A 12,335-nucleotide genomic window follows, 5' to 3' on the forward strand; every position below is an offset into this window, starting at 1 on the left:
TTCTGAAAAAAAGAGTAGTTACATAGATATAAATGCACAAGAGCAAAACCTCAGCAAAGTGCAGTGAGCATGGATTGATGTGGAGAAGCCTCAGCAGAGGGAACATGCCCATGGACTCCTTGGGTTTCATTATGCACTGGGAGGCTGCAGTTTCACACTGGAAAAACACCTTGTTATCCAATGGATTGATTGGTTAACAGCTTCTGCTGTTTTTCTGTGTGACATGTGGTGATAAAAATGTATCAAAAAAAAAAAAGTTTTAAACATTGTATTTCTTTGCCAAGAATGGAGGAGAGCTGTGACTCCACAAAGCCCCAGAGCTCTCCTAGGGGCACCCTTGTATGCTGTGGGATTTACCTTTCTTGTCTTTCTTCTCCTCCTCTTCCCCTCCAGCGCCCAGCAGGGTGAAGATGATGCCGGTCTGGGAGTTGACGCCCACGGCAGTGACCAGCATGCGCCCAGAGCCTTCCATCACGTGGGTACCTGGGGGCAGCAGCAGAAACCACAAATCACTGAAAAATAACATTGGCCAAGGCTTCTGCTACAGGACAGAGATTGGTTACACCTTAAAAATCTATGTTCAGGGGAATTCTAACTCCATCACTAACACTAGGTGTGTTTGGCCTGGAGAAGAGGAGGCTCAGAGTTGACCTCAGCACTGTCTGGAACTCCCTGAAGGGAAGTTCTGGCCAGGTGGGGGTTGGTCTCTTCTCCCAGGCACTCAGCAATAGGACAAGGGGGCACGATGGGCTCAAGCTCTGCCAGGGGAAATTGAAGTTGGAGAGCAGGAAAAAATTCTTTGCAGAGAGAGTGCTCAGGCATTGGAATGGGCTGCCCAGAGAGGGGATGGATTCCCCATCCCTGGAGGTTTTTCAACTGAGCTTGGCCGTGGCACTGAGTGCCATGATCTGGTAAAGGGACTGGAGTTGGACCAAGGGTTGGACTCGATGATCTCAGGGGGCTTTTCCAACCCAATCCATTCTATGATTCTGTGATTCTATGAACACAATCTCTGGTGTGTATTACTCTCTGCCAAGAACTGATGCATCTTGGGCCTCACAATGATGAGCCACCCACATCAGAATCTCTTTTTAAAAGAATTGTCACTAATCAAGTTGACCTCTTGGGAGACAATAGTTTAGCTCGTTCTTGTTACTTTGGGAATATTTTTTCAGAGTTCTGCAGATATCCCTCTCTGACTCTAGCCAAGATTAGAGTGAAGGAACATTAAAAAAGCAAAAATTAATGCAACTGATTTCATCTTTGACTTTCAGGCTTAGGAAAAATATTTGTAAGACAATTTTACAACTTCAGAAATTAACATGCAGAAATTACATTTAATTAAATCAGGAAATTGCAAATAGCAAGAAGAATATTGAAAATGAATTCAGTATGAGAGATTTCTATTCCTCTAAATCAAATTGATATGGGTATCAAGTTTTTCTGTTTAACTAAGTAATGTTAAGCAAATTCCTTCTGAGAAATATTTCTTGCTTTATTTTATAGAAATGACTTATTTACAGCTTTTATTTGTGTATTGACTCAGATGCATCAAAGACCATAGAAATCTCTTAGAAACCTTCAGCTGTGAGTTCTGGAAACACACAGAAACAGAAATTCCTGGTAAAAAACATTCTGATTGACACTTGGAAAAAATTTCTAACAGAGATTTGCCAAAGGTCAGTCCATGCAGTTGCACACTGGCTGTTTCTGGGGAAGAAAGTGTGAATTGCAAGAATCTCTTTTTATGATGTGCATTTAGGGCCAGTTACTCAAAGCTTAGTAAAAAACCCTGTCACTGAGTCACAAAAATACAAATACACCAAAGTGAGCATCAAATGGCTCAGTAACAAAAAGATTATCATAGAAGGAATACTCAAATATTTGAAGCGAGGTATCCTTAGCAGATAGTGAATGTTAGAAGATATGAAGCACAACTGCAGTGCTCCTATGAAAGAGGTGAAAAAAATAGGTAATGACCAGAAGCTACTGATAGATGAAGCTATTAATTGAAATAGAGTTTATATTTTATTCTTTATTAGTAGAAAATGATGTTGTGTCTTTTCAGTGTAATGCCTCATGAGACCACAAAGAAAAAGCAATAATTTCTTAACACAAACTTGTCACAGCAAACGGGGATTGAATGTTTACTGGGCATAGGTTTTTTTTAAATACTCTTTCCTGTGTTTGAAGAAGCAGTTTGGAACTATGAAAATAGAGTGTCAGACACAAACTGTAAGCTCTGAATAAAAATCAATTACTACTTGCTGGGTTGTAGCCTATTGTTCCTCAGATCCTCACCTCACTCAAAAGAAGATAATTAATTTCTCATTCAGAGCTACTAAACCTGAATAGCCATGGAAACATCTTTTTCTCTCCCTTTGTTTAAAATAAAAAATAGTGAGTTCATTCTCCTCTATATAAATGTATTGACTTATCTCAAAAGCTGAAAAGGGAAAGAGATCCCTCTGTTCTTATACACATCAATGTTTTACATAGACCTACACACATTTCCAATTCATTGTTTCTAAATCCCTTTTTCTTTATAGTGGTCAGCAAGTTGCTGTCCTGAAACACAGTAAGCAATGCAACTATGTTTATAATCAAAATATCTTTCTCTAAATAATCAAAATCACCCATGTTCTTAAAAGGAAAACCAGAAGCACAGAGCAGAGAGAACATCTGTCAACACTGAGCCTAATTTGAGAGGACAAATATCTCATCAGAACACTAAGAAAATCCAGCAGCAATAAGCCAAATAAAAACAAAAATGCACTAATGGTCAGATGTGTCGAAACAAAAAACCAACCAAGCAACCTACAAGTAGCAGATCTCCTCAGTTCATTGAGAACTGTTCCTAGGACTTTCTGAGATAAAAACTGATTCCTTGAAAAGTCTTTTGTTTTCAGCAAACCATCACAAACATACAAATTAGGACTGCCAGCCAAAAAAAAATAAAAAACAAAGTTCAATTCAAGCCTAAAGGAATAGAAAAAACCCTTTAAAATCCAGCACAGCCTTGGTTGTACTGGCTCAGTCAAACCCCCAAATCTCTGAGACTTTGGTCAGAAATTTAGAGGAACCTCCTCTAGGATGTGTCAATATTTAAAATACATTTTCAGTAAGAACTTGCTATTTGTATTCCTACATTTTGTTCTAAGGAATATTCTTCTGCACTGGACTGCAAAGGTGGGCAGAAATACCCTCCAAAAGTAGCACCCCCCCTGCTCCAAACCAGCTCATTCAGGAAAACACACACTCCCATTCCTTCCCTGGGCACACCTGGAACAGGCAAAAAGGACTGAACAGAAATGCCTTTCTGAACCTTTTCTTACTGCTGGGTTTGTAAACGCCTCAAGGTGCACACAAAGGCATGTCCTAGAGCAGGTACTAAGTTATCACCAGATTTAGCACTGGTACTGCTGAAAAGCTCTTCACCACTAAGCTAAAGCAGGAGCTGAACCTCCTGGCTCTGGCAATTCCCCATTTACATGGAATAACCCCTGCATTGACGTGGACACTCCATCAGGCTCCGTGGCTTCAGCAGCTGCTGTTGCACAAACAGAGCTCTGCAAGGGCTGCAGGTTTCTCACTTATCCGGGCAAGAAGAATGGATTTCAACTCCAGGGTGAACAATTCCACTGACTTCTCTCCCTCTCAAGACTCAATGAGAGTAAAATGCATTCTTTAACATGCTGAGTATTTAATTCAAAGTTGGTAAATGGTGACTATTCCAAGCCAGAAAAAGAAGACAATTAACTTAGCAAGGGAAGAGAGAACCAGATTAGATGGAAGTGGAACCTACAGCACATATTTTTCAGACTAAAAATCCAACTAAACATAAGACTCAGAAATTCCCAAGTCTAATATTAGTACCAGAGAAATAGATTGGAAAGAGGGCGGAAAAACCAGAAAAGCAAAGCCAAACATGCCAGTTTGTGGGTTTGATACTGCTTTGCTACTTCCAGCAGACTTGTGGGGAACAAAAAATTCTCTGTGGGCACCTAAACAACTAATATAGTCACTGCAATTAAAGTTAATAATAAAGTGAACTAACCATCAGGATATCCTCTATGAAAAAAAGAATTTTCCAGAAAAAAGCACCCTCATCTACAAGTAGTTTAACATGCCCAATCAATCCAGAACTTTTTTAAGTTAGCTGCTTAGGCCTGAAATTCTGAAATTCCTGTGCCAGAAGGCAAAGTTGGCAGATCTGGATTTTTCTGGTAGGGAATTAAGATTGAATCAGAACTATTTTGTTCCAGGCAATATCTGGCCCTATTTCCTTTTTATTTCCAAAACCTAACAAAGCACCCTGACCAAGAGGTATCTTTGGTTTATTTGTTCTTGACTAAGCTCTGTTTGCTTTGTTGCTGATAGAACCAAACCCTGCTAAAGGTTCAGTCAGGATAAAGCTCTGCCAGCCTCAGTTCAGTGAGAACGACACCAGGTGAGAGCTCCCCTCTCTACCCCCTTCATACCCTCATCAAATTAATCCAAATAACTAGGGAATAAAGTTGTAAGCAGTAAACCCCCTAAGGTATTTTAAATGGTAACTTTTAGAGTAAGTGTCACCTTAGAACCCTGCAGTGTGTGCAGTACTGAGGGCAGACTCCTCCTGAAAATGCTCATGGATTTCTGCCAGCTTGGCACTATCCCAAACTCCAAGGTCCCAGCAGGCTCCAGAGAGCTGAGCAGCAGCTTGGTGGGTGATACCTGTCCCTGCCCATGGCAGAGTGAACAGTCCAACAGTCCAAGTGAACATTCCAACAGTCTAGTTTAAGCTTAAGGTGTTTGTGCAATGGCTGTGCCATGGCCTGCCTGCAAATCTCTGTTAAGGAGCCACAAGAAGGAAAATGTTCCAGCCAGAAGGACAGTGGAACTACAGAAGAGAAGCTGCTGCTTCTGGCTCCAGGTCCAGCAGGGTCTTCACTCCCATTTGTGCCCTCCTAGGTGGCAGCTCATGTGCCATGTACAGATGGCAATGAACCATCTGCTTCAGGCAGCTCTTGTGCTCTTAGAATTGCTTCTCAAGTACAGCAAACCACTATCTGGATGATTAAACAGGACATGAAGCACAGAAAGTCATTCAGTTTAATTACATCATCAAAGCTGATTATTAAAAACACTGTTTCAGGTGCCAATGGTGAAAATAATACTTCCCAAGTCTGGGTGTTTGTCTTCCCCTAAATTTAGATTCCCACAACAAACTGTGGCTGTAATTCCAATGTTTCCTGTCAAACCTGAACTGTTTTCATTTCCAGCAGATGATTATAGGGAGAACAATGGCAAGAAACATCCTGACAATATGTGTCTTAATTCCAAAAGTCTACCTGCAGATAACTTACTGGTGTCTCCAGCTCTGAAGATAAGAGGAAAATATAACGTCTCTTTGATACTTTTGCATGGGGTTGGTTTGGTTTTTTTTTCTTTAAACAAGTTTTAGAAAAATACAAGTCTGGGCTAACTTTAAACAGAAACTCAGTTTTTAACTGGGTCAAACCCACCCTAAAAGACATGGTGGTTTCCAAGATTTTTGGATAAGTAGCAGTATCCAGTGCATCAGCTCCTGCCTCTTTGGAATTAAACCCTGCACTGGGTCTTTGGAAGAAGAGAGTTTCTTGCATGATAGAATCTCAAATCATCAATTCTGTTCCCAAGCACATAGAGTTCTGTGATCTTCTAACATGGCATGAGTCAAAATTCGTTAGTGTAATTGTGGAACAAAGGTATGTACATTAATTCTACACCTCCTCTGTAATCACTTCAGAAAAATAAAGATTATAAACTTTAACTCTGCATTAAAAACATAATGACAAATTTCTCTCCCTACAGCAAAGAAACTTAAGTATTTGAAAAGGGCTGGTTCAGTTTATACCACATTGATGATTGGTACATATCTACAGGCTGTTATTTTGTGACCACACCCCATTGCTCATTGATAAATGATTAATTAGTACTAAAAAAATGACATTCTATTTAACTGATTTACTGTTTAGAATTATACCATAAAACACAAATGTTAAAAAGAACTTGAATTTACCACAGAAGGGAAGCTCAGAATGTTTTGGTATATTCAGGTGCTATCAAACACATTGTTTATTTTTCTGTTTTACCTGCTAGACACACAAAGTGGTTAAAGAGACTTTTAAAGGCTCTGAAATTTAACAGTTAAGTTAAAACTAACATACAGTGAATTAAAACACTTATTATTTCCCTACTTGACACTTTTCCTCTGAAATTGTTTCATTACTCTCTGCCTTTCTAAGATAAGTACTATCAGCAATAACGGCACTCAATCCAAGACCAACAACATGGCTTTGGAATTACACACAGCCCAGACCAGTGTGTGTGATCAAAGGGTCTGTGTCTGGGTCACCACAACTCATGGCCTGGGAATGAAACCAAACCCAAGGAGGAGCAAAGCAGAGCAGAGGGAGCTCAGCAGGGCCTGGGGCAGCTTTACCTGACAGCAGCATCGGGTCTTTGTCCACTGATTTGCGCACTTGGTCGGACTCTCCAGTCAAGGAGCTCTCATCGATTTTAAGGTCATTGCCTTGAATAAATATCCCATCAGCAGGTAGGAGATCACCTTTGGGTAAGAACATGGTCATGGAAAACAACTGTGCATTAGTAACATTGTTTTTATAAGTAAATAAGCATTTTAATTACACAACTGACAACAACTGCATTAAAATGAAAGCCAAAGTGAAGGAATTACTATTGTTTCTGTCCATATTAGCCATAGGATTGCCATCCTGTAAGGAAGGACCTTTGTATTTCCAATAGTTTTTGCTTAATGCTATCTCAGAGTCAGGGTGCATCACATTTACCATGTAATAACATCCTAATCTCTGGTTTGCCAGGGGAAGTGCTCTCCATGCCAAGGTTTCTCCATCAGACGTCACAGGAATTAACCGGCTGACAAGCAGCTGAGCTGCCCTTTCCCTTCCCCTCCCAGGAAGCCTTAGTGAAGTCCAGGAGAAACTTAATGGCTGCTAAAACTGGAATTTTGCTAGAATTTCCCAACTCCCACAAACAGAGCACACAGAGTCCCTGCGAGAGTCTCCCACTTCACTGGGCACAGGGGCTGCCCCTACGGTGTGTAATTACCAGGCAGATGATTTGGGGGGACCTACAGGATCCCCTTGGATCTGGAGCAGCTCATCAAGTGAGGTGAGCACAAGGGCTCAATTCCCTTTTACAGAGCATTTTAAAAGAATTGCTCTTATTCTTAACTGGATAGAAACCAAACTTCCAAATAGCATAATCCTCCGCGAAAGAGAATTCCCTTTGTACAGTTCTTGTCCTGGTCAGTGAAAAGTGAAGACTACAACAATAAAATTGATTACTTAGTACAATTTTTTAGCAGGTTTATTAGGTTCTTCTTTTGCCCTAAAAGCCAAATGTTACCTTACTATGACACTGTTGACATCACATGACCCTGTCCTTTAAATCCCTTCCACCAAAGTGTGTCTGTCCTGCCAGAAAGGGAAAGAGAAGAAACGCAGCCCACAAAGGCAGAGCTGCCTTTACAGAACTCACCATATTTCACCTGTGCAATGTCCCCCACCACGATCTCTGCCACGGGGATCTGGATGACCTGTCCCCCTCGGACAACAGTGAACTTCTGCTCTTGCTCAATGCGGCTCTGCAGCCCCCGGAACTGCTTCTCCTTGCTCCAGTCATTGAAGGCAGTGACCAGGACCACGCAGATAACGGAGAGCAGGATGGCAGCACCTTCAATCCAGCCAGCTTCAGCCTCCCCCTCATCCTCAGTTCCTCCTGTTGCAGTGCCACAGCCTGCAAGGACAACGCCAAGGATCAGTTTGGGTTCCTCACAAGGAAAACTTGCTGGGAAACAACAACAAAGTTCAGGAATGGAACTGCTCTCTCAAAGCACAGCCTGCTAATGAAATATGGCAGAATGGAGAGAAGGCACAAATAAAGTTGGCTGTGGAAAAGAGAAAGAAAATAAATCAACAGAAATTTAAGCTCTTTTAATTTTTTTGCTGTGCAACTCATCCTTGGTAAGCCCAGATTAAACAAATGGAAACAGAAAACACCAATTCTGCTATTTAATAGAAGGGTTGATAGCTCCACCTGAGCCATGAAGCACCTAAAGAAATAAGGAGCACTCACTGAAAGTGTCAAGAAGGACTAAAACAACAAATGGCATTAATCAATACAAAGCAATGGCATTAAATTAACATTAAACTCCTCCTCCTGCCCCAATTAAATTAAAGGGGATTCAACAAATAATTTTCAACACAATTTCTAAATGTTCTCAACGAAGCACAATTGTAAGGAACATTGTCAAAAAAGTATTGAGATGAACCAAGTATGTTACTATTTTATATGAAATGTATTAGGGAACATTGGGTAATAATAATAGCCTAATATAAATTCATCAATCCTCCTTACAGAAGAAGATTCCAGAGAAATACAGTGGCATACTTGGAGAACTGCAAGTACATTATTTCTGTCACAAGCAAAATAGTATTTAAAAAAAAAAATCACTCTATGTACTAATTCTGAATTACTTTATACTCATCCGCTAATTATTTATTTCCAAAAGATTTAAATACTCTTCCTAGATAGTATTCACAAAATAAATCTGACATTTCCTAATGACAGAAGACCTAAAGGAAATCTTGGACAACAGAGCACACAGACTTGGGCCCTTCAATGCAGAGACATCCCCACTGATGGAGAGGAGAACTCAGCCTGAGCAGCAGAGTCTCCTCCCCAGAGTGAGCACCAAGGGAGAAGCCTTTCCATCTGCCAAGAAAACAGCCAGGTGGACACTGGACATCCCTTTTTCAGCTTGCCCAGGCACAGGGAGTTGAGAACCTCAGCAATTGTGTCACTCCTCCCCGTGACTACAGTTTAATTTCAGTGTATTCATCACCTGCCACTGCAGGGAATTAACAAGCAATTGGATTTCTATTTTTAAGTTACAAAGACTTCCCGATAACAAAAGCATTATAATTCATTAACCAGCTGAGTAATTACTCTTGGGTATGAACAATAACAACATTACCAAAAGCCAAAGGAAGAAAGATGAGACTAAACGTCCACCAAGTGACTTGAAGAAAATGAAGAGAAATGGAGTTTTTGCCAAAGTTCTCTCCAGTTTGCATTCAGACTTCACTGCAGGGAAGGGCAGAGCCCAGTGCCAAGAGCAGGGATCTCCTGGCAGGGATGTCCTTCCACTGGTGGCCCAATGAAGGACAAGAACCTTGCTGAAGAAACCATTTTGATAGCACTCAAGAAAGAAATTAAGTTCCCTTTTGTAACTTCAGTACCTGAAGCTACTTAACACTAGTGACAAATGCAACTCAAACTCAACTCTGCAATTTCCTCCTTCAGCAGAATGTTACTTTTGGGAGGCACTAATCAACTTTGCTCTGTTTAGCCTTAATCATCTTCATTGGTCTCTTCGATTTGATATTCCTTTTCCAATTCACATTTGCCTTGTTTGCATTAGGTGGTTTCCCAGTACAAGTAATTCTGCTTTGGCAAATAAAACATCAGAATTCACTATCAATATTTCTTATTTGAAAATATTTAGAATTAAGTATGATGGATATTCTATTTTTCAATGGATATTCTATTTTTCAGGAGCATGCCTCCTCTCCTAGTTCTCACAAAGAAACATACCCTGGTGTGGTCACAATCAAAGACTGACTTCAGTCCCTCTTCAGATGGTTGATACTTAGTCCAGCTTGTCCAGAAGTGCAAAGAGGAGTCGTCTCCCTTGGCCCAGGTTGAGTGGCACCAGTTTCATGCAGACTGGCTCAGAAAGGTGCCAGCTCAGCCCCAGTGGTGTTGGGCATTTCCACTGGGGGTTATTCATTTATACACTATCCTGTAGGAGGCTTTCCACTGAAAGGCTTTGATGTCTGCATATGGATTACCAGTCACTTATCCTGTGATATTTTCTATAAAATCAAGAACTTCCATTATGTAATACTTAAATACAAGTCATCACACCCCCAAAAATGAGCCATTTGAAAGGCACGAGCTGTGCTTTGTCCTTTGTTGTCAGAATCCTGTTATGGCTCTGGACAGGTGTAAACTTTGGTAGATTATCCTCTCTACAGCAGAAAGCTGCCAGTTTTAAGAAAATCATTGCCATTATTCCAAAGAAACAACAGCCCTGGTCCCTGCACATGAAATGTGTCACAAAACCAAAATGACAGTGCACTTGAACCAGGGCTAACACACTGCAACTGGAAAGGACTGGAAAGGAATGTTTCCAAGGCCATTAAGGAAAAATAAACATCTTGATCCAGCAGGTAAAAAATAAAAGTATTCACTGACTTGAGCACCACAGATAACTGTGTTTGTGTGTTGTCAGAACTGATCTCCATGTTCACATGAACAGCATCACAAAGCATGCAAGTAATACAAGATGTTACCATTAAGATGAAAGGAATTGTGTTTATCTGTAGATACCTCCCAGACTATGCACAAGCAAAGAACATAATTCATTCTTTGGCTGAAAAAGTTTATTACAGCTGAAAATTTTTGCCTTTGCTTTTTCCGGTCCCACAGAAACGAGATGGGATAAAAATGCCAGATAAATTAATGCAAAATCTGCACATTGGTCTTGTTACAGGAATAGACTCTGGCAAATAACTCTCTGGTTCTTACAATAGCAAGATTTCAGACCAGATTGTTTTTAAGACATAGATTTAGGGACAAGAAGGATTTTCCAATGCAACCTGCCCTACAGGAGATGACCTGTCTGTCAGAAAACATTTTCTGGAGCTACATTATGTTCTGGCTTTAAAACTATTATGAACTTTTAATAGAAAGAAGAAAAAAAAAGGGAACTTGCACTTCCATTGTTCTGTCAAATGCTTTCTTAAATACATGTCAGGGAAACAAGAGGCTTTTCATTTTTCTTCTGCCATTATCTCACACAGGTTTTGCAGAAACCTGACTGTCCACTTACACCATCTGTGCTCCTCATTGCAGTCCACAGTGACCCAGGGACTTCATGGATAAGGGGAAAATGAGAAATATAGTTAAGACACAGGAAAGGCACTATAATAACGTTCCTAAGTAGCATCTCATGTTTATTAAGAATGCTCACATAAGCTTTAAAAATATGTGTTAAGGGCTAAGATTGCTGTTCTGCTTTCACAGATAGGAGGACAAAGTTACCAAAACTTTGAGGACAAAGTTACCAAAAAACATTCCTGAGATTTTACTGAAAGCATAACAAAAGAATTTTTAATATGCATATGTGGTTTGTGGCAGGGGTTTATTCCAAGACAGTGAATTGTGATGTACTAATTTTAAATTATATTTAACACGGGCCCTATCTGTCTGAAAACCCCATTCCAGAGAAGGGCCCAAGTTTCAAATAAGCACCTTTTTCCCACTGTAACTCTGAACAGACACCACGTGTGTTGTGCCCCCAAGGTCTCATCCTCACAGGACACAAACTGCACACAGGGTTTGAACTGATACTAAAGCTCTGACTGCAAGGCAAGGATGGAAAGGGCTGGGACTCCTTCAGCACAAGAAAAGCAGAGGAAACCCAAAGTGGATCAGCTTATTCCAAAAGTGTGCAGGAACACACAGGCAGGCCAGCTGGACCCCCACAGAGCAGTGGGAGCACCTCAAAGAGCAGCCTCAAAGAACACTCAGACACACACAGGAGGACTAAGGCAACTGTGGCCATAAAATATCTGAAAGGACATCACCAAAATTTTGTGGAAGGAGAACAGAATTTTAAAAGCTTAAAATTGGACCAGAAATAGGTCAGCAAAGGCTGATGAAAAAGTTTTCTATAGAAGGGAGATGAAAGGAAGATAAAATCTAAAGGTAAGGAGGATTCAGGAAAAAAAGAATAGGAAAGTACTGCAAAGCATCACAGGTAGTCAGTCCATCTGAATTCACAGCAATTGGGTTTCCATCTCATCAGACCAGGAACTGTGGACTCAAAACCTGCCCAAGAGGTTTATGCACTTAATTGCCAGTAAATTCAAATTCTGCCTGAGAAACCTACTTTACATTAGCAGTATTTTATTTATATATGAAGGTTTAGAAGGAAAAAACAAGCAAGCAAGGCATAGGATATATTAAATGAGAAGAGAACTGTATGGAAAGAGTTGAAGGCACTTGTGCCAAAAGGGGAAGGTGAGAAAGGAGAGGAGGATGCACAGGAGCAGCTTAAAGTACTTCAGGAAGACAACAAGCAAGAAGCATCACTGCAACTGGCAGGAGAAAATAATTTGTTTGATGTCAGAAATGATTTCAATTTGGTAAAAGTCAGAAAGGAGGGAAGGAAAAAAAAGGACGAAAAGGCCATGAATAAC

General features: G+C 40.5%; 1 protein-coding gene across 24 annotated transcripts in view; it reads right to left on the minus strand.

Moving 5' to 3' along the window:
• ATP2B2 (ATPase plasma membrane Ca2+ transporting 2) overlaps positions 1-12,335 on the minus strand; it is a 420,524-nt gene that overhangs the window by 89,492 nt on the left and 318,697 nt on the right. For all 24 annotated transcript variants that reach the window (XM_071550496.1, XM_071550495.1, XM_071550497.1 and 21 more), the window contains 3 exons: positions 7,546-7,803; positions 6,467-6,592; positions 358-483 (listed from right to left, as the gene is read on the minus strand). In XM_071550496.1, the coding sequence (XP_071406597.1) occupies positions 358-483; positions 6,467-6,592; positions 7,546-7,803 (510 nt within the window). The remainder of the gene's footprint in view (positions 1-357; positions 484-6,466; positions 6,593-7,545; positions 7,804-12,335) is intronic.

The sequence above is a fragment of the Pithys albifrons genome, chromosome 3 (assembly GCF_047495875.1).
Source record: "Pithys albifrons albifrons isolate INPA30051 chromosome 3, PitAlb_v1, whole genome shotgun sequence".
NCBI lineage: Eukaryota > Metazoa > Chordata > Aves > Passeriformes > Thamnophilidae > Pithys > Pithys albifrons.